General features: G+C 46.7%; 1 protein-coding gene across 4 annotated transcripts in view; it reads right to left on the minus strand.

Moving 5' to 3' along the window:
• ccdc77 (coiled-coil domain containing 77) overlaps positions 1 to 23,053 on the minus strand; it is a 182,593-nt gene that overhangs the window by 70,765 nt on the left and 88,775 nt on the right. For all 4 annotated transcript variants that reach the window (XM_072484198.1, XM_072484199.1, XM_072484197.1 and 1 more), the window contains 3 exons: positions 17,312 to 17,403; positions 15,634 to 15,782; positions 5,565 to 5,793 (listed from right to left, as the gene is read on the minus strand). In XM_072484198.1, the coding sequence (XP_072340299.1) occupies positions 5,565 to 5,793; positions 15,634 to 15,782; positions 17,312 to 17,403 (470 nt within the window). The remainder of the gene's footprint in view (positions 1 to 5,564; positions 5,794 to 15,633; positions 15,783 to 17,311; positions 17,404 to 23,053) is intronic.

The raw sequence follows: 23,053 nt of genomic DNA on the forward strand, positions 1-23,053 counted from the left end.
GAGTTTTGTGTGGGCAGGGAAGACCCCGAGGGTAAGGAGGGGGTTCCTGCAGTGCAGCAGGGACAGAGGAGGACTGGCGTTGCCGAATCTGGACGATTATTACTGGGCCGCCAATGTTGCGATGGTTCGCAAGTGGATGAGGGAGGGAGAGGGGGCGGCGTGGAAGAGGCTGGAGACGGCGTCCTGTAAAGGAACAAGCCTAAAGGCGCTGGTGACGGCGCCGCTACCGCTCTCCCCGAAAAGGTATACCACGAACCCAGTGGTGGCGGCAACCTTAAGGATCTGGGGGCAATGGAGGCGACTTAGGGGTGTGACGGGTGCCTCGGTGTGGTCAGGAACAACCATAGGTTTGTCCCAGGAAGGATGGACGGAGGGTTCCAGAGCTGGCATCGGGCAGCAATTAGGAGATTGTGAGATATGTTTATCGACGGGACGTTTGCGAGCCTGGGAGCGCTGGAGGAAAAGTATGAGTTGCCCCCAGGGAATATCTTTAGATACATGCAAGTGAGGGCGTTTACGTGGCAACAGGTGAGGGAATTTACGCTGCTCCTGACACAGGGGATCCAGGATAGAGTGATTTCGGGGGTATGGGTCGGGGAGGGAAAAGTGTCCGAAATATATCAGGAGATGAGAGACGAGGGGGAGGCACTGGTAGAGGAGCTGAAGGGAAAATGGGAAGAGCTGGGGGAGGAGATTGAGGAGGGTCTGTGGGCTGATGCCCTAAGTAGGGTAAATTCCTCTTCCTCGTGTGCCAGGCTTAGCCTGATACAATTCAAGGTTCTACACAGAGCACACATGACGGGAGCGAGGCTGAGCAGGTTCTTCGGGGTGGAGGACAGGTGCGGGAGGTGCTTGGGAAGCCCGGCGAACCACACACATGTTTTGGTCGTGTCCGGCACTGGATGAGTACTGGAGGGGAGTGGCAAGAGTGATTTCAAAGGTGGTGAAGGTCCGGGTCAAGCCAGGTTGGGGGTTAGCTATATTTGGGGTAGCGGATGAGCCGGGGTGCAGGAGGCGAAAGAGGCCGATATTCTGGCCTTTGAGTCCCTGGTAGCCCGGCGAAGGATCTTATTCATGTGGAAGGAAGTGAAACCCCCCGGCGTGGAGGCCTGGACAAACGATATGGCAGGGTTCATAAAACTGGAACGGATGAAGATTGCGTTGAGAGGATCGGTTCAGGGGTTTTCCAGGCGGTGGCAACCGTTCCTTGACTATCTCGCGGAACGTTAAGGGAAAATAGATCGTCAGCAGCAGCCCAGAGGAGGAGGTGGGGGGGGGGGGGCGCAACCTGTTTGTCCTGGTTGGGGTGGAGGGGGGGAGCACTATTTTTTGTTACTTTGTTAGTTCACTATTTTATTTAAATAATGTTATCTATTAGTTATTGTGTTATCTTTTTTGTTGATTTGTAAGGTGGAAAAATTGTGTTTGAAAACTTTAATAAAATATATATTTTTTTAAAAAAGGAGAGATAGAGGGGAATGCAAATGGGGTGGTGGAGTTACACTACTGGTTAAGGAGAATATCACAGCTGGACTATGGGATGACATCTCGGAGGGTTCATGCAGCGAGGTAATCTGGGTAGAGCTCTGGAATAGGAAGGGTACAGTCACAATGTTGGGGGTTTACTACAGGCCTCCGAACAGCCAGTGGGCGATAGAGGAACATATATGCAGACAGGTTTTGGACATATAAAAGCAACAGGGGTGTTGTGGTGGGTGATTTTAACTTCCCCGATATTGACTGGGACTCACTTAGCGCTGGGGCTTGGATGGGGCAGGGTTTGTGTGGAGCATCCAGGAGGGCTTCTTGAAAGAATATGTAAATAGTCCAACTCGGGAAGGGGCCGTATTGGACCTGGTATAGGGGAATGAGCCCGGCCAGGTGGTCGAAGCTTCAGTAGGGGAGCATTTTAGGAACAGTGACCATAATTCAGTAAATTTTAAGATGCTTGTAAGGCTAAGAGTCCTCCTCAGATGACGGTATTAAATTAGGGAAGGCTAATTATAACAATATCCGGCAGGAACTGAAGAATGTAGATTGGGGGCGGCTGTTTGAGGATAAATCAACATCTGGCATGCGGGAGTCTTTAGGAATTCAGGACGGCATGTTCCTGTGAGGAAGAAGGATAAGTATGGCAATTTCAGGAACCTTGGATAACGAGGGATATTGTGAGCCTAGTCAAAAAGAAAAAGGATGCATTTGTACGGGCTAGAACGCTGGGAACAGAGCTCTTGAGGAACATAAAGTAAGTAGCAAGGAGTCAGAAGGGCTAAAAGGGGTCATGGCCATTGGCAAACAGTAAGAAGTCTTACAACATCAGGTTAAAGTCCAACAGGTTTGTTTCAAATCACTAGCTTTCGGAGCACTGCTCCTTCCTCAGGGACTTTAACTTGGTGTTGTAAGACTTCTAACTGTGCTCACCCTAGTCCAATGCAGGCATCTCCACATCATTGGCAAACAGGATTAAGGAGAATCCCAAGACTTTTTACACATACATAAAGAGCAAGAGGGTAGCCAGGGAAAGGATTGGCCCACTCAAGGTCAGGGGAGGGAATCTATGTGTGGAGCCAGAGGAATTGGGTAAGGTATTAAAGGAGTACTTTACATCAATATTCACCAAAGAGAAGGACTTGGTGGATGAAGAGTCTGGGGAAGTGTGTGTAGATAGTCTGGGTAACATAGAGATCAAAAAGGAGGTGGTGTCAGAGATTACTGAAAGTGGCAACGCAAGTGGATGAGGTAGTCAAGAAGGCAGCACGGTAGCTTTGTGGATAGCACAATTGCACAATTGTGGATATCCACAATTGTGGATTGCACAGCTCCAGGGTCCCAGGTTCGATTCCCGGCTTGGGTCACTGTCTGTGCAGAGTCTGCACATTCTCCCCGTGTGTGCGTGGGTTTCCTCCGGGTGCTCCGGTTTCCTCCCACAGTCCAAAGATGTGCAGGTTAGGTGGATTGGCTATGCTAAATTGCCCTTAGTGTCCAAAATTGCCCTTAGTGTTGGGTGGGGTTACTGGGTTATGGGGATAGGGTGGAGGTGTGGACCTTGGGTAGGATGCTCTTTCCAAGAGCCGGTGCAGACTCGATGGGCCGAATGGCCTCATTCTGCACTGTAAATTCTATGTAATCTATGTTGTCTTCATCGGTCGGAGCATCGAGTAAAAAAAATTTGCAAGTCATGCTGCAGCCGTGCAGAACCTTAATTAGGCCAGAATAACAACATTGCGCACAATTCTGGTCGCTACACTACCAGAAGGATGTGGAGGCTTTGGAGAGGGTACAGAAGAGATTTACCAGGATGTTGCCTGGTTTGGAGGGCATTAGCAATGAGGAGAGGTTGGAGAAACTCTGTTTGTTTTCCCTGGAATGATGGAGGTTGAGGGACGACCTGATAGAAGTTTACATGGACAGAGTGGATAGTCAAAAGCTTCGTACTAGGGTGGAAAAGTCAATTACTAGGGGTCATAAGCTTAAGGTACGAGGGGCAAAGTTTAGAGATGCGCAAGGCACTTTTTTCCCCCCCCAGAGGGTGTCGCTGCCGGGGGGGGGGGGTTTCAATTGTTCCATGTAATGGCGGGTTCTACATTCTCATCACTTCAAAATAAAAACAATCTTACTATTTCCTCATCGAGGTTATACTTATACTTCTTACTGAAACATACAAACATGGATCAGGCCATTCAGTGTTTCGGAAATGCACTGCCATCTAATAAACTTCTGGCTGGTCTGATGATAACCTCACATCTGCATCCTGTCTATCCAATAATCTATCCACCTTTGCCTTCAAAATATTCAAAGACTGTTTCCATCACCTGTTCAGGAAGAGAGTTACAAACACAAGAGAAAAATTTCACCTCATCTCCATTTTAAATGGCGACCGCTTATTTTTAAACAGTGTTCTCGATTCTTCCACAAGAGGAAACATCCTCTCGACATCCACCCTGCCAACACCGCTCAGGCACTTATATGTTTCAACAAGGCACGTCTTACTCCAGCAGATACAAGTTCAGCCTGTCGATCCTTTCCTCTTAAGACAACCTACCCATTCCATAACTGAAGTTTCTCATCCCTAGAACCATTCTTGTAAACCTCTTCTGCACTCGCTCTCCAACATATTCACATCCTACCTAGTGTGGCGCCCAGAACTGTGAACAATACTCCAGCTGAGGTCTAACTAGTGTCATTGTATACGTTTTAGCAGAACCTGCTCATTCTTTTGCCCTATGCCACTGTTAATAAAGCCCAGAATAGCGTATATTTTATTAACTGCTCTACACTGTGCTCTTCAGTTTACAATACTTCCAAGTTTTATGTCGTCCGCAAACCTCATACCTCAGCCATGGTGCCTTCATGTGCAAATTTCCTTCTCGGTCCCTAATCAACCCTACTCCCCTTTCCCATCCCTTTACTATTTATATGCCAATAGAAAACATTCGGATTCCCCTCAATGTTGGCTTCCAATCTTCTCATTATACCTCTTTGCTTCTCTTTTTAAAAAATTATTATTTTTTAAATAAATGTAAGAGTATCCAATTCATTTTTTCCAATTAAGGGGCAATTTAGCATGGCAAATCCACCTACCCTGCACATCTGTGTGTTTTAGGGGCGCGGGGAGAATGTGCAAACTCCACACGGACAGTAACCCAGAGCCGGGATCGAACTTGGGACCTCAACGCCGTGAGACAGCAGTGCTAACCACTGCACCACCGTGCTGCCCTCCCTCTTTGCTTCTCTAATTAGCTTTTTCAACTCCCCTTTGAACCTTCTGTATTCCTCTTGAATTGTATTTTCTACCTGACAGCTGTCAAAAGCAAACATTTTCTTCTTTATCTGAATTTCTATCTGCCTTTTCACCCATGGAGCTCTGGATTTGTTTGCCCGTCCTTTCCCATGACTGTGTCTAGGCCATTTCTATTTTGAAAGTAGCCCAAACTTCATCTGCAAGTTTTCACCCCAACCTTCCATTCCAGCCTAACTGGCCCAGCTCCCTTCTTGCCCCATTGAAGATTCTTCTCACAGTTAATTATTTTTACTCTGGATTGCCTATAATCCTTTTCTATCATCACCCTAAACTTTACAATACAATGATCTCTGTCTCCTAAATGTTCCCACACTGACACTTTATCCCATCTCATTTCCAAGAGCCTGCTATTATATACTGTTCTAGACACCCACAAGTGGGAGCTATTTCTCCACGTCCACTCTATCAAGCTCCATCATAATATTGATGACTTTTTGACTCTCCTCTCCTGCTGAGTAAAATAGCCCAAGCCAGCAGCATCTTTTTCCAAACTTTCTGCTACTGGTTCAATTTCATTTTTGTAAAATGGAGACTTGAAATGCTTGCAGAACTGCGAGCGTGCTCTCATCATGGTTCTGTATAGATTTAACACTGCCTCCCTGCTTGGTGTTCTACAACTTCAGAAATCGAGTTGCTTCTTTCAGTGGTTTATGTAGATGTACAGCGCTCTGCTTTTTTGTTAACCATTTAGTTTCTTACCTGAAATGGAAAACATCTGTTTTAGGACTGTTCTTGCTTAAGCCCTTTGAAACAGGGTATCTACCTTTATTTCCTCACTTTGTATCCGTTGTATCTCATGTTCCATAGGTAACTCTCGAAGCAATTGTGTCTCAGGGTCACAGCCTCCATTTCTCAGCTCACTACGCTTGTCCAACTCCTGTAACAGATGATCCTTCTCAGCCATCCACACTTTTTCAGCATCTCGACCCTCGAATTTCAGTTGAAGGAAGTCTTTGGTACTCTCATAGAGTAGATTCTGAGTCTTGTGCAGTCTGGGGAAAATGCAACGGATTTGACACTTAGTTCTGAGAATTTGGTTCTCCCGCCTCTCCAATACCAACACAGTCAAAGGAAGTAGCCCCTATATTTAGGTATTTGAGTCATTCCAATGAGAGCCACGGAAATATACAAATTCCCAATATCCAGATCTGATCAATATCTCTCCCTACTCCTGATATAATATCCACTTCTATTCAACAGATCACATCCCGATATCTGTAGTGGATTCAATATTGAGTCTGCAGGCCTCGACAGGGCTTTATTTGGAAGATGTTAACACCAGAGGTTGCAATGTTAGACTGCCCATCTGCACAAATGACCAATGATGTAATCTCTGATGATGTGACGCAATCATTCTCTTAAAGTGCTACAAGGCTGCTTTTGAGGAAACACTTAAAATGCTCGCAATACACATTTCCTCCCCCTTTAAATCTTAGGTCCCTAGCATATTTATCAATTAGTAACATGAATAATCAATCAGCAACAGTCAATACGTCAGACATTCCAGAGGTCGTCGTTCGTTGTGGTTGTTGACGAACCTCAGGTGTCTGTGTTATCGTATTTGCTGCAACCTCTGGTGTCTTTGACTTGGTGTGAGCATCGTCAGTGTTTATCTTAACTGGAGTTGACATAGTGATCTGAGGTTGCTTTGCGTTCGATTTGCAATTGAGGTGTTTTCCCCAATTGATTCAATTAGTGTCAGGTTCTCGGGAACGTCCAGGTCGTCTCTTGGCACAGCTGGATTTGGGCTCTGTTGGTTCTTGTTGCCAAAAGTTGATCTGCATGTCTTCTCCATATTACATCATCTCGGTTTGTACGGTGTAGACCAGTCCTGTCTGTGTTCAGAAAGTGGCAGGAATCCACTTTTCATCTGCGGTATAATTTCTTGTCAGAACCTCTTGGCACATTTGTGATAGGGTCATAAGGAGCGGACCAGATGTGTTGAATTCCGTTCTCCTTCAAGTAGATTTTTTTTAAAATTTAAAGTGCCCAATTTTTTTTTTCCAATTAAGGGGCAATTTAGCATGGCTAACCCACCTCACCTGCACATCCTTGGGTTGTGGGGGTGAGACCCACGCAGACACGGGGAGAATGTGCAAACTCCACACAGATAGTGACCCGAGGTAGGGAGTTTATTAACTCTTGAGATATGAACTGCGGTCCATTACTGCTCACTAGTTGTTCAGGGTCACAGAATCTGAAGATTTCACCCAATCTCTGAATTGTTTTCTCCAATGATAGAAGCTTCAGGGATGTAGTTACTCCGAAGAATAAAGATAAATGGGTGACGGTGAGAGGGGCTGGGAGGAAGCAGTCAGTACAGGGATCCCCTGTGGTGTTCCCCTGAGTAACAAGTATACTGCTTTGGATACTGTTGGGGGAGGGGGGGGGGGGGACTTACCAGGGGTAAGCCATGGGGTACAGGTCTCTGGCACAGAGTCTGTCCCTGCTGCTCAGAAGGTAAGGGGGGAGAGGTGTAGAGCATTAGTCATTGGAGACTCCATAGTCAGGGGGATAGATAGGAGATTCTGTGGGAACGAGAGAGACTCGCGGTTGGTGTGTTGCCTCCCAGGTGCCAGGGTGCGTGATGTCTCGGATCATGATTTCGGGATCCTTAAGGGGGGGGGGGGAGGCAGCCCCAAGTCGTGGTCCACATAGGTACCAACGACATAGGCAGGAAAAGGGATAGGGATGTAAGGCAGGAATTCAGGGAGCTAGATTTTAAAAGATCGCGGAGATTTTAAAAGATCGCGCCCTAGTTTCGGGAGCCGTTCGGAGGAGAATGAGCCAGGACATTGAAAACAGCGCGGGAGATTTAAAAAGCGCAGGAGCTGCGAGTCAGAGCGGAGATTTTAAAAGATCGCGGCATAGTTTCGGGAGCCGTTCGGAGGAGGAGGAGCAGTCTCTGTCAGGAAGAGAACCTGAGAACATCTAAGACACTCAGAAGGTAAGTGATTTTTACTCATTTTTACTTTTATACCTTTTTCAAATTGTGTGTGTCGGGGGGAAACTGAAGTGACATCACAGAAAAGCTGTGACCTGAGTGGCTGGTTGGGAATCTACACTACATTAAAAAAATTAAGCATTGGTAACTAATTAAACATAATTACTGAATGATAATTTAGAGGGGTATCTAAGCCAGAGATCGGAGAGTACTATATTTAGCTTTTGCATTTATATTAGAAATCTAGTGCTAGGAAGCAGATAGTTAACGGTAGCTTTGAAAAAATTTAAAAAATATATATAAATTTTTAAAAAAAACTTTTACTTTTAATTAATTGACGCAATGTCAGTTAGAGGGGTGCAGTGCTCTGACTGTGAGATGTGGCAGGTCCGGGAGGCTTCCAGCGTCCCGGATGGCTTCATCTGCAGAAAGTGCACCCAACTGGAGCTCCTCACAGACCGCATGGTTCGGTTGGAGCAGCAATTGGATGCACTTAGGAGCATGCAGGTGGCGGAAAGCGTCATAGATCGCAGTTATATAAATGTGGTCACACCCAAGGTGCAGGCAGAGAAATGGGTGACCACCAGAAAGGCAGGCAGTTAGTGCAGGAATCCCCTGTGGTTGTCCCCCTCTCGAACAGGTATACCCCTTTGGATACTGTCGGGGGGGATAGCCTATCAGGGGAAAACAGCAGCAGCCAGAGCAGTGGCACCACGGCTGGCTCTGATGTTCAGAAGGGAGGGTCAAAGCGCAGAAGAGTAATAGTAATAGGGGACTCTATAGTAAGGGGCACAGATAGGCGCTTCTGTGGACGTGAAAGAGACTCCAGGATGGTATGTTGCCTCCCTGGTGCCGAAACTTCACACTTCATCTTCACATAGGCCTCCTTCTTCCTCTTAACAAGAGATTCCACTTCCTTGGTAAACCACGGTTCCCTCGCTCTACGCCTTCCTCCCTGCCTGACTGGTACATACTTATCAAGAACACGCAGTAGCTGATCCTTGAACAAGCCCCACTTATCCAGTGTGCCCAACACTTGCAGCCTACTTCTCCACCTTATCCCCCCCCAAGTCACGTCTAATGGCATCATAATTGCCCTTCCCCCAGCTATAACTCTTGCCCTGCGGTGTATACTTATCCCTTTCCATCATTAACGTAAACGTCACCGAATTGTGGTCACTGTCCCCAAAGTGCTCTCCTCCCTCCAAATCCAACACCTGGCCTGGTTCATTACCCAAAACCAAATCCAACGTGGCCTCGCCTCTTGTTGGCCTGTCAACATATTGTTTCAGGAAACCCTCCTGCACACACTGTACAAAAAACGACCCATCTATTGTACTCGAACTATATCTTTTCCAGTCAATATTTGGAAAGTTAAAGTCTCCCATAATAACTACCCTGTTACTTTCGCTCTTATCCAGAATCAAGAGATGCAGAAGGACTGGTCCAGAGCGATTGAGGAAGCAGTAGCACCTCTTCGTAGGAGTGTGGATCACGTGGGGAGGTACCAGGAGCAGCAAAGTGCAACAATCCAAGAAGTCGGACCATAGTGATCGGATTGTGTCGTTGGAGGCAGAGGTGGCAATGCTGGGTGTGGTCTGAAAACTGCTGAGGGCGAAGGTGGGCCATGAGAAGTGGACCAGGCAGCAGAAGTCACGAATTGTCAATCTGTTAGACGACATGGAGGGAACGAGTGCCATGGCGACATTTTGAAGATGGTCACGCAGCTGATCAAGTCTTCGAGAATGTTCCGGAGGTGGATCATGCCCAACGGTCACTGCGACAGAGGCTGAGAGCAAGTGAGCCGCCATGGGCGGTGATTGTGTGTATTCACAAGTTGCAGAAAAAGATTCTGAGTTGGGCAAAGGAAACCAGAGACTATGGTTCGAGGGGGGAAATCGGATCCGTATCCGGTTAGTGTCTGGAACGAGCTGCCAGAGGCAGTAGTAGAGGCGGCTACAATTTTGTCTTTTAAAACAGTAATTTAGAGAATAATATGGAAAAGCTGGGTAGCGGGTTATGGGCCAAATGGGACTAGCTTAGTGGTAAAAAACTGGGCGGCATGACAAGTTGGGCCCAAGGGTCTGTTTCCATGCTGTAAACCTCTGTGGCTCTATGACCCCAGACGTGTAGATGGTTTTAGGTCAGACGGGCAAATAGGAGGATAGAGCAGCTAAACACATGGCAAAACTAATGGTGTAGGAGGGAGGGTTTCAGATTCCTGGACCATTGGGATCTCTTCCGGGGCAGGTGGGACCTGTACAAGAAGGACGGATTGCATCTAAACTCGAGGGGCACCAATATCGTGGCTGGGAGGTTTGCTAGTGTCACTCAGGAGGATTTAAACTAATATGGCAGGGGTGGGAACCAAAGAGTTAACTTAGGTGTCATAACTGAAGGGGAAATAGAGAACAAAAATAAGCTAACAACATCACCCTCAGGCAGAGCAAAAAAAGGTGACAAGTGTGAGAAGGGAGGTGTTCAATGCAGGACTGAGGGTATTGTACCTCAATGTGCGCAATATACAGAACAAGGTAAATGAGCTTGTTGCGCACATTGAAATTCGCCGGTACGATGTTGTGAGCATCACAGTGAGGTGGCTGCAAGAGGATCAGGGCTGGGATCTAAATATACAAGGATATGTGTCCCATCGAAAGGACAGGCAGATGGGCAGATTGTCAGTAAGGAATGAAGTTAAATTGATAGCACGGAGCAATATAGAATCAGAATGCATAGAATCTCTTGTGGGTAGAGTTGAGGAATCACAAAGGCAAAAAGACCCATATGGGAGTTATGTACAGGCCCCTGGGCAGTAGTCAGATGTGGGGCAGAAAATAAATCAGGAGATAAAGAAAGCATGTAAAAAAGGCACAATAATCATGGGGAACTTCAATGAGCACGTGGACTGGGAAAATCAGGTTGGCAGCCGGCTTTTCATAATGCCGGCTGAAAGTGGCCGCGAACATGTTAAAAAAAAAAAAAAAATTGGCTGCATTACACATGATCGGGCACGCATGCGCAGGGTGGCCGCTATTTTTTTTTATAAACGGTTGCAGCTTTTTGTTTCACAGGTTCTGTAGTGGTTTTTATTCATTTTATTTTATTTACAAGTTTTATTCATTTTTTTCATTTATTTTACTCATTTAAAAAAATTTTTTTTTTTTTTTTTTTTACAAGTTCGGGGGAGTGGTTTATTTGATAAAATTTTACAGGAAAAAAATTCTGAACTTTGAACAGATGGAGACTCCATACTTTCCGACACCAGAAGGCTTCACCTTCATCCAACGGGTTCCATTGGAGGAGTGTGTACGAGGGCCAAAGGGACCCAAAACCATTTCCTCCATTCTTGTCAGCAGCAAACAAGGCAAGAGAAAATGGTGGGTCGCGCAGGTTGGCCGGCGTGGGTCGCGAAGGTCAGCCGGTTAGTAAAAATGGGTCCACTGAAAAAAAGTTTGAAGAACACTGCACTAGGGAACAGGCAATTCTGGATTTGGTGATGTGTAATGAGGCAGACTCGATTAGGGATCTGAAGATGAAGGAAGCCTTAGGAAGCAGTGACCACAATATGATAGAATTTACCCTGCAGTTTGAGGGCGAGAAGTTGGAGTCAGATGTAACAGTATCAAAATTAAATAAGGGTAACTACAAAGACAGGAGGGAGGAGGTGGCCAGTGTTGATTGGAAAAGGAGCCTAGTAGGGAAGACAGTGAAACTGCAATGGCAGGAGTTTTGGGGGGTTATTCGGGAGGCACAACAGAAATTCATCCCAAGGAGGAGGAAACACGCTCAGGGCAGGACAAGGCATCCATGGTTGACGAGGGAAGTCAAGAACAGCATAAAAGCAAGAGAAAGCATACAAAGTGGTGAGGATTAGTGGGAAGCCAGAGGATTGGGAAGCCTTCAAAAGTGAGCAGAGGACAACTAGAAAAGCAATAAGGGGAGAGAAAATGAAATCTGAGTGCAAGCTAGCTAGTAATATAAAAGAAGATAGGAAGAGTTTCATTCAATGTACAAAAGGGAAGAGAGAGGCAAAAATAGACATTGGACCGCTGGAAAATGTGGCTGGAGAAGTAATAGGAAACAAAGAAATGGCAGACTTTACATACGTCTTCGCGGTGGAAGACACCAGTGGGATGCCAGAGCTCCAGGAGGCAGAGGTGAGTGCAGTGACCATTACTAAGGAGAGGGTTCTGGGAAAACTGAAAGTTCTGCAGGTGGATAAGTCACCTAGACCGGATGGACTACACCCCAGGGTCCTAAAAGAGATAGCTGAGAAAATTGTGGAGGCATTGGTGATCTTTCATGAATCACTGGAGGTAGGAAGGATCCCAGAGGACTGGAAAGTGGCGAATGTAACACCACTGTTTAAGAAGGGAGGGAGGCAGAAGACGGAAAATTATAGGCCCATTAGCCTGACGTCGGTGATTGGTTAGATTTTAGAGTCCGTTATTAAAGATGAGATCGCGGAGTACTCGGAAGTGCATGGTAAAATAGGACTGAGTCAGCACGGCTTTGTCAAAGGGAGGTCACGTCTGACAAATCTATTAAGAGTTCTTTGAGGAGGTAACAAGGAAGTTAGACAAAGGAGAACCAGTGGACATGATTTATTTAGATTTCCAGAAGGCCTTTGACAAGGTGCTGCACAGGAGAATATTAAATAAGTTAAAAGCCCGTGGTGTTAAGGGTAAGATCCTGGCATGGGTAGAGGATTGGCTGACTGGCAGCAGGCAGAGTGTGGGGATAAAGGGGTATTTTTCAGGATGGCAGCCGGTGACTAGTGGTGTGCCTCAGGGATCTGTGCTGGGACTACACAATGTACATTCATGATCTGGAAGAAGGAACTGAAGGCACTGTTGCTAAGTTTGCAGATTATACAAACATCTTTAGAGGGACAGGTAGTACTGAGGAAGCAAGGGAGCTGCAGAAGGACTCGAAAACGCTAGGAGAGTGGGCAATGAAGAGGTAAATGAAATACAATGTAGAAAAGTGTGAGGTTATGCACTTTAAAAGGAGGAATTTAGGCATAGACTATTTTCTAAACGGGAAATGCTTAGGAAACAGAAACACAAAGGGACTTGGGAGTCCTTGTTCACGATTCTCTTAAGGTTAATGTACAGGTTCAGTCGGCAGTTAAGAAGGCAAATGCAATGTTCGCATTCATGTCAAGAGGGCTAGAATACAAGACCAGGGATGTACTTCTGAGGCTGTACAAGACTCTGGTCAGACCCCATTTGGAGTATTGTAAACAGTTTTGGGTCCCGAATCGAAGGAAGGATGTGTTGGCCATGGAAAGGGTCCAGAGGAGGTTCACAAGAATGATCCCTGGAATGAACAGCTTGTTGTATGTGGAACGGTTGAGGACTCTGGGTCTGTACTCGGAGTTTAGAAGGATGGGGGGGGGGAAAATCATATTGAAACTGCGAGGCCTGGATAGAGTGGACGTGGAGAGGATGTTTCCACTTGTAGGAAAAACTAGAACCAGAGGACACCATCTCAGACTAAAGGGCTAATCCTTTAAAATAGAGATGAGGAGGAGTTTCTTCAGCCAGAGGGTGGTGAATCTGTGGAACTCTTTGCCACAGAAGGCTGTGGAGGCCAAATCACTGAGTGTCTTTAAGACAGAGATAGATAGGTTCTTGATTAATAAGGGGATCAGGGGCTACAGGGAGAAAGCAGGAGAATGGGGATGAGAAAAATATCGGCCATGATTGAATGGCAGAGCAGACTCTGCTCCTATGTCTTACGGTCAGCATTGTCGATGCAGGCTTGGAGGGCCAAGGGTCTGTCCCTGTGCTGCTCTTTTCTTTACTCTTAAGGTGCTATAGGTTCAGCCTATATCATTGGTCAGTTTGCCACCAGCAAATGGGTCATAGAATCATAGAATTTAGAGTATAAGGAGGCCATTTGGCCCATTGAGTCTGCACCAGCCCTTGGAAAGGGCACCCCATTTAAACCTATATTTCCAACCTATCCCCGTAATCCAGTAACCCCACCTAACCTTTTTGGACACTAAGGGCAATTTAGCATGGCCAATCCACCTAACCTGTACATCTTTGGACTGTGGGAGGAAACCGGAACACCCGGAGGAAACCCACGCAGACACTGGGAGAGCATGCGGACTCCGCACAGACGGTGACCCAAGCCAGGAATCGAACCTGGGACCCTGGTGCTGTGAAGCCAGTGCTAACCACTATGCTACCATGCTGCCCTGCGTCGCCGGATGCTTCCTCGGAACATGCCATATTATACATTCTGTCTGTGTCCCAATATTGTTAAAGATAAGGTTCCCCATGGTAGGCTTCTGCAGAAAGTAAGGAGGCATCGGATAGTGGGAAATTTGGCCAGTTGGATAACAAACTGGCTAACCGATAGAAGTCAGAGAGTGGTGGTGGATGGCAAATATTCAGCCTGGATCCCAGTTACCAGTGGCGTACCGCAGGGGTCAGTTCTGGGTCCTCTGCTGTTTGTGATTTTCATTAATGACTTGGATGAGGGAGTTGAAGGGTGGGTCAGTAAATTTGCAGACGATACGAAGATTGGTGGAGTGGTGATAGTGAGGAGGGCTGTTGTCGGCTCCAAAGAGACATAGATAGGATGCAGAGCTGGGCTGAGAAGTGGCAGATGGAGTTTAACCCTGAAAAGTGTGAGGTTGTCCATTTTGGAAGGACAAATATGAATGCGGAATACAGGGTTAACGGTAGAGTTCTTGGCAATGTGGAGGAGCAGAGAGATCTTGGGGTCTATGTTCATACATCTTTGAAAGTTGCCACTCAAGTGGATAGAGCTGTGAAGAAGGCCTATGGTGTGCCCGCGTTCATTAACAGAGGGATTGAATTTAAGAGCCGTGAGGTGATGATGCAGCTGCACAAAACTTTGGTAAGGCCACATTTGGAGCACTGTGTACAGTTCTGGTCGCCTCATTTTAGGAAGGATGTGGAAGCTTTGGAAAAGGTGCAAAGGAGATTTACCAGGATGTTGCCTGGAATGGAGAGTAGGTCTTACGAGGAAAGGTTGAGGGTGCTAGGCCTTTTCTCATTAGAACGGGGAAGGATGAGGGGGCGACTTGATAGAGGTTTATAAGATGATCAGGGGAATAGATAGAGTAGACAGTCAGAGACTTTTTCCCCGGGTGGAACAAACCATTACAAGGGGACATGAATTTAAGGTGAATGGTGGAAGATATAGGGGGGATTTCAGAGGTAGGTTCTTTACCCAGAGTGTAGTGGGGGCATGGAATGCGCACTGCCTGTGGAAGTAGTTGAGTCAGAAACATTAGGGCCCTTCAAGCAGCTATTGGATAGGTACATGGATTACGGTAAAATGATATAGTGTAGATTTATTTGTTCTTAAGGGCAGCACGGTAGCATTGTGGATAGCACAATTGCTTCACAGCTCCAGGGTCCCAGGTTCGATTCCGGCTTGGGTCACTGTCTGTGCGGAGTCTGCACATCCTCCCTGTGTCTGCGTGGGTTTCCTCCGGGTGCTCCGGTTTCCTCCCACAGTCCAAAGATGTGCAGGTTAGGTGGATTGGCCGTGATAAATTGCCCTTGGTGTCCAAAATTGCCCTTCGTGTTGGGTGGAGGTATTGACTTTGGGTAGGGTGCTCTTTCCAAGAGCCGGTGCAGACTCAATGGGCCGAATGGCCTCCTTCTGCACTGTAAATGCAATGATAATCTATGATTAAACTAGGACAAAGGTTCGACACGACATGGTGGGCCGAAGGGCCTGTTCTGTGCTGTATTTTTCTATGTTCCATGTTCTAAGACTGCACCCCAATGTGAGTGGCCCCTGTTTTTATCATAGGCCTGCAACAGATCATATAAAAAGGGGAGGAATCAATCACTGATAAACAGCAATCACTGGTTGTCGCACTCTACATTAAACTGACTTGTCTGTCAGAGTTTTGATTTTGTCTTTATCCCGTTCTTGCTGCACATGTGCCTCCTCCATGCGAATCCTTCGATCCTCCAACAATGCATCAATTTGTTCTTTCGCCAATTGTGTTTGTTCCTGCAACTGGGACTGCAAGGCTTCAACCTTAGAGGTGGGGGAAGGGAAACACAAGAAAAGCAAACAATAAGTAGCAAAATTAACACGAAAGGAAGCTGCTGCAGGTCTTCAATGTCACATGCACACGGAAAGGAATGCTAAACATGGAAAAATTTGGGCAGAGAATTAAAAATGCACAGGCTGCGGATGAACTTGCTCTTGAAAGCGCCCAAAACCCTAAACAAATCAAAAAGCCCCCAAAACCCTAAACAAACGAAAATACAAGAAAAGCCCCGTACATGGGAGTGACAGAATCTATGAGGAACTGCTCCTCCAATAAGAGATTCTGTCCCTCCCAGGTTTGTTGCTCCTGATCCGCCCAACCACAGGTTTTCTCTCTGCAGAGAGAGAGAATTGATGACTGGAAGAGCAGCACATGCAGGAGGGAGGGAATCTACGACTATATGAGCTGGAGCTGCCACCATGCAGGAATCACCAATCGATTCAAGAAGAGGTCACTTTGAAGATGAAAAATGAAGAAAATTTGTAGAAGCGCAGTTAATAGGAGTGTTGAGGGGCGACATCTAGGCCCGATTGCCAGATATGAGCAACTGTTGAATAGACATCTTCAATCAGTGCAGTAAGAATCCCGGGCAGCTGGTCTAGAAATTTATACTCTTTTGTGATCACCTGCAAACTGAATTAACTCAGAACAAATATTAATGTTTTTTAATGCAGTGGCACATTGTTCTTTTTTTATTATTTTATGGGATGTGAGTGCCATTGGCTGGGCCAGCATTTGTTGCTAATTCCTAATTTCCCTTGAATTGAGTGTTTTGTTAGTTCATTGCAGAGGGGACAGTTTAGAGTCAACCACATGTAAGCCAGATCAGGTAAGGATTGGATACTTCCCTCCCTCAAGGACTTAACAAAAATAAAAGAACAATACAGCACAGGAACAGGCCCTTTGGCCCTCCAAGCCTGTACCGGTCATGATACCACCTTTGGCCAAACCCTCAGCGTTTCCCAGTGCCGCATTCCTCTATACCCATCCTATCCACGTATTTGTCGAGATGCCTTTTGAACGGCATTAATGTATCTGCTTCCACAACCTCCCCTGGCAGCACTCAGCACCCTCTGTAAAAAACCTGCTTCGCACATCTCCTCTAAACTTTGCCCCACGGACCTTAAACAATGCCTCCTACTGACTGAACCTTCCACCCTGCATGCCCATTCACTCTATCCGTGGCCTTCATTATCTCGTAGACCTCTGTCAGGTCATCCCTCAACCTTTGTCGTTCTAATGAAAACGGTCCGGGTATATTCAGCCTCTCCACATAGCTAACACCCTCTAGACCAGGCAATATCCTGGTAAAACTCCTCTGCACCTTTTCCAAGCCCCCACATCTTTCTATTAGTGTGGCGACCAGAAATGTGCGCACAATATTCCAAGTGTGGCCTTACCAAGGTTCTATACAACTGTAGCATGACTTGCCAGTTTTTATAAAAACTACAAGAGCTTCCTACAGACATACAGCAGCAGAGTCTGGATCACAGTGTGGAAACTCAAAATGTACCTGGAGCAGCAAAGTTTGATTATCTTTCTGGTAGTTTTCTGGGAAAGTAGGACTAACACCTCTGGTCACTTTTGAAGCTGTTTTTTGATGACCTTTTGAAGACAAAAGCAAAACAAAATACAAAAAGCATAGCAATAAAATATAATTGTTGATATGGTATGTGAAGCTTCTGAGAAAAGTACAGTGTGCTTCATGAAGAATGATACAATAAGGATTATTTTCACAATGTCAGGCATATTTAATTTTCGAGAATTGTTTCATTGAGTCCACACATCAGTCACTGAAAACCAGGAAAGGTGGATAAATAACTTCAACTGACAGTACTAGCTATCTGACCGAAAAATGCAGTTGTTTACAAATTATCCAGACTGCAGGCTACTCTCTCAATGCCAAATTCTACTGTATATTCCAGCTTCTCTTCCCCCTCCCCTCACTGCAACTGTGTGTTTTAATCTATATTTTCTTTTTTTTGTCCCTGCCTCATGCTTGGGTCTCCACACACTTTACTCCACTGCCACAAACTCAACCCTGCTCACTCGCTTCAACCAATGCCCAACTCAACCCTATTCAAATGAATCCACCCACCCTCCAGCTCTGCCACAGAAACTTCTGGATTAATTTCCTAAAGCCCATCGGCCAGAACTCTACCTGAATCTGGCAGAGCGTGGTACAAACAGCCACATGGGAATATGATGCAGTGACAATAATGGCAACATGACTTAAAAATAGTGAGAACTATGCAAGGATATAAAGTGTTCAGAAAAGATAGAGAAGGAAAGAAGAGAGGTGGGTAGGCAGTGTAGTGTTCGAAAGAGGGGATGTCCTTGAGGGAGCAAGGACAGGATAAATTTGTTTAGAATTGAGAGAAAAAAAGTGTCTGATCACACTATTCCTTAGGGCTCCAAATACAAAGAGTTAGAGGTGTAAATCTACAGGAAGATTCCAAAAATGTGGAAAAGAAGATCGAAAGATGCTGCTGCGGGAATTTGAATTATCCAAATATCAGTTGGGACAATGCTAGAAAAGGGGATCGGTTTGGGTTGGTTTAGCTCAGTTGGCTGGACTGCTGGGCAGAGCAAGGCCAACAGCAGGTTCAATTCCCGTACCGGCTGGGCCCTGCCTTCTCAACCTTGCCCCTCACCAGAGGTGTGGTAATCCTCAGGTTATATCACCACTAGTCAGCTCTCCCCCCTCAAAGGGGAAAGCTGCCTGTGGTCATCTGGGACTATGGTGACTTTACTTAATTACTGGAGGAGGAAGGAGGGGGAAAAAATTCTGAAATGTGTCAATATGTTCTTAGCTCAACTAGAAAGGAAGTATTGCTAAATCTAGTGCTGGGAAATGAGGCGGGCCAGGTTTTTTGTGGAGGAACAGTTGGTAAGAGTGATTATCATTTCATAAGGTTTAGAAATGGCATTGAAGAAAAGCAAAATTTATATAGAATGTCTAAATTGGTAGTGGGCTCATTTCAAAGTGATGACATCTTTAAGAGAGATGATTCAGGTACAAGCTCGATGCTATTTGCCCTTGTTGGAATGCAAGGAAACCAAAGGCTTGGATGACGAGATTATGATGAAACAGAAAAAAGTTGTAGATAAAAAAATGTAACTAGGAATGTAAAGAGCAGTATGAGGCAGATTGGGGCCTATCAGGGACAATGAAGACTTGAATACTTAATGAGTATTTTAAATTGGTGTTTATTAAGGTAGAGGATGCTGAGAAAATATTTGGAAAGGCGGAGATAGTACAAGGGTGAAAACGGGAGAGGTGAATGTACTGAAAAGTCTGGCCATACCTAGGGCCGGTAAGTCATCTCAATTTGGATTCCAGGCTTCTGACAGAGGTGGCTGTGCATACAGTAGAAAGGCTTACATAGAATTTACATAGACTGTAAATTCTATGTAGGGCTTACCATATTCCTCCAAACCTCTTTACCAACAGGGAAGGTGTCAGAGGATTCTATGCTTGACAACTTATTAATTTTTGGAGCATGTATCCAGTTGGGTAGATAAAAGAGAACCAATAGATTTGATGTACTGGATTTCCAGAAGGCATTCGATAAGGTTCCATACCAAGGATAAAAGGCAAGATAGGGCTTACGGATTAGAAGTAATACATCAGCATGGATAGAGCAATGTTTAAGATAGAAAGCAAAGACATTATGAGACATTAAGTTGGTTGGCTGTGACCGGTGGAGTGTTATGAGAGAGGATCACTGTTGGGCCTTATTTGCAATTTATATCATAACTTCTACAAAGTGACAGAGTAATGATGATACAAAGTGAGGTAGAAATGTTAGCTGTGAGGATGATACAGGGGGCTGCAAATAGATATAGATGTGTTAAGTGAGCGGGCAACAAGAGTTCTTCGAAGATGTAACAAGCCAAATGGATAATGGGGATCCTATCGGTGTGGTTAAAAAAAACCTGCCTCACTTCTGGTGGGGGCCATGGAATGCGTGGTCGCTTATTTGGTAGCTCCCGCTCGCGGTGGATCTTTGGGACCTTTGCCCCCACGATTTACAGTGGATCTGACCGACTAAACAGGAGACTGGTGAAGTAGAGGAGACTGGTGAAGTAGAGAAGGATTCCCCACCAGTGTATGGATTCGTGGACCAGAAGTGATCTGAACAGGAGAGATCGACAGTCGAAGACGTGAGTGGAGTCTGCAGCGCAGAATATGGCGGAGGGTCAGGGAGTGGGATTGCCGGCCCAGTGGTCAATGGAGCAGCTGGTGGACTTTCTCCAGGAGAGATTTGCTCAGCAAAGAAAAGAATACCTGGATCTGATTAAGACAGGGATTGATCGTGTGGAGCAGAAATTGGAAGCCCAGGGACAGGCAATCCAGAAGATGGAAGAGGCAGTTGCTGGGCACGAGGAGCAGCTAGCCACAATGGCGGTGGAGATGGTGCTGATGAAGGACCATCAGAAGAGGCTGCTAGAGAAAGTGGAGGATTTGGAGAACAGGTCGCGCAGGGAGAACCTGAAGACGTTGGCCTTCCGGAGGGCAGCGAGGGTTTGGATGCAGGCACATACGTGGCTCATATGTTCGAGAAACTGCTGGGGGAAGATGCGTTTGCTCGACCCTTGGAGGTGGACAGGGCACAGAGAGCGCTTGGAGGAAGCCGCTGAGGAATGAGCTGCCGAGGGTGATGGTGATACAAATGCACCGGTTCCTGGACGAGGAGCAGAACTTGAGGTGGGACAGGCAGATGAGGAGCTGCATATGGGAAGGCAATGAGCTGCGTATTTACCAGGATTTAGGTGCGGAACTGGCCAAAAGAAGAGAAAGTTTCAATAAGATGAATTCGGCCCTCTTTAAGAAGGGGATGAAGTTCAGCATGCTGTACCCAGCGCGTTTGTGGATCACTTATGAGAGCCAGGAACTTTATTTCGGATCACCAGATGAGGTGATGAACTTTGTTAAGGACAGGGGACTGGCAGATGATGGAGGACATTGAACTTGGGGGCGAGTAGTTGTGTTCTTGTTATGCTGCTTAATTCCTTTTCACGTTGGGATTTGTAAGTTTTGTTTTCCACTGAATTTGGGGCCGTTGCTCAGTTTTGTATGCGGGTTAACTTTGTTCTTAATGGGGGACGGTGGGTGGAATTTTCTTCTTTGTGTTTGTTGTGGATTGTGATGTTTAGCATATGTATGTTCGAGCGGGGTGGGGGGTGGGGAAAAAAAAAGAGAGATCAGTGGGGGGTAGGATGCTTGGCGTCATGGGTGGGGACTACCAGGCTAGCTGAGCAGGCTAGCTCGCGGAAGCGCAGTGGTGGGCAAGCGGGTGATCAGTTTGTTGAGGGGGTTGGGATTATTTTGTTATTGGAGGGGCAGGTGGGGGGAGGGGGCGGGGGATTGATCTGCTGACATGGGAGGGGTTGGCGCTTGGGGACAGATTAGGAGTCGATGATGGTGGGCACCCGAGGGCGGGCCTGAGGAGGCGCGGGACGCGGGCTGGAAGCTGGCCTAAGAAGGGCTATGGGTGGGCGGGGGTGCACCCCCAACCAGGCTGATCACATGGAACGCGAGAGGGCTGAATGGGCTGGTCAAGAGGGCTCACGTGTACGCGTATTTGAAGCGTTTGAAGGCGGACGTGGCAATGTTACAGGAGGCGCACCTGAGGGTAGTGGATCAGACTAGGCTGAGGAAGGGGTGGGTTGGGCAGGTATTTCATTTGGGGGTAGACTCTAAAACTAGGGAGGGTTAGTGATCTTAATTAATAAATGGGTGTCATTTGGGGTAGGGAGCATAGTGGTGGACTCGGGGGGGGGGGGGGGGGGGGGGGGGGGGATAGGTACGTTATGGTGAGTGGGAAGCTGGAGGGGATGCCGGTGGTATTAGTGAACGGCTATGCTCCAAACTGGGACAACGCAGAGTTCATGAGGCGGGTATTAGGGAAGATTCCTGACCTGGGCTCGCATAAACTGATCACCGGGGGGGTGGTGGGGGGGAGAAACTTCAATACGTTTATAGATTCGAGGTAGGATCAGTCGAGTTCAAGGACATGGGGGGTGCCAGCCCGGCGAAGGAACAAATGGAGTTTATGGAACAGATGGGGGGGTGAGATCCATGGAGGTTCGGATGACGAAGAGTGAAGAAAATTTCTTTTTTCTCCCATGTACACAAAGTGTACTCCCGGATTGATTTTTTTTCGATTTGAACAGGGCTTTGCTGGCAGGGGTGGTGGATGTTGAGTGTTTGGCGATTGTTGTGTCGGACCATGCCCCACACTGGGTGGATCTATGGGTGAGCAAGGAGGGCAGGTCAGCGCCCGCAATGGAGATTGGATGTCGGACTGTTAGCGGACGAGGAAGTGTGCGGGCGGATGAGGAAGTGTGTGGACGGGTGAGGGAGGCCATCCAGACCTTTTTGGAGATAAATGACAAGGGGGGCAGCACGGTGGCTCAGTGGTTAGCATTGCTGCCTCACGGCACCGTGGTCCCAGGTTCGATCTGTTGCTAACGTTTGGTTGGTTCAATTGGCTGTTTTATAACCTTTGCTCTCGAGTTGCCAGGTATCTTTATGATACCGCCACAAGGTTCAAGTTCAAGTAATGACCAATAACTCAATACACCGATTAGTAAAAGTCAAATCAAATCACATTTATTATACACGGTAATCGCTACTCATGCACAAATTCTACTTCTAAGCTACTTCTACAACTAACAGGCCTACACTTAGCTTCAGACTGGCCCACCAGGTCAGGGGAACAAATGGCCTTTTGTTCGGGTTCTGAGTCTGCGGGATTCGAAGTTGGTACGGATTGGTAGCTAGGAGCGCGTATCTCGTAGCGAGCGTTGACTTAAGACTTACTGGATATCGGCGGCAGCTGCACCGGTCACTGTCAAGGTTTGGTTCGCGTTGCTGAGTGACCCGGTCAAGAAGAACGATTTGAACTTGGGGGCTTAACTTTATAGTCCCCAGGGACTTCCCGCCTTTCGGGGCGGACCCTGTACCTGGTTCCAAGTGATTGGACTTCGCTCCAATCGCTTGGTTCGATTTCTCCAATACTAGAGCGGTTCCCTGATCGATGGGCGGTCTCGAGGTGTCCATTAACCTCTTTTGTGTTGGCTCCTGCTGCCGCCAGGGAGTCTGGCTTGGCTTTGTTTATCCCAAATGTTTCGATTGTTCCCGGGGGTCGCTCCTTAGTATGTAGATGGCTGCTACATTATGCAGATGGCTGCTTGTATCAATGCTGTCTGGGCTTTTGCAGAGTTTAATACACAGTAACTTGCACCT

Source organism: Scyliorhinus torazame, chromosome 19 (genome assembly GCF_047496885.1).
Source record: "Scyliorhinus torazame isolate Kashiwa2021f chromosome 19, sScyTor2.1, whole genome shotgun sequence".
Classification (NCBI taxonomy): domain Eukaryota; kingdom Metazoa; phylum Chordata; class Chondrichthyes; order Carcharhiniformes; family Scyliorhinidae; genus Scyliorhinus; species Scyliorhinus torazame.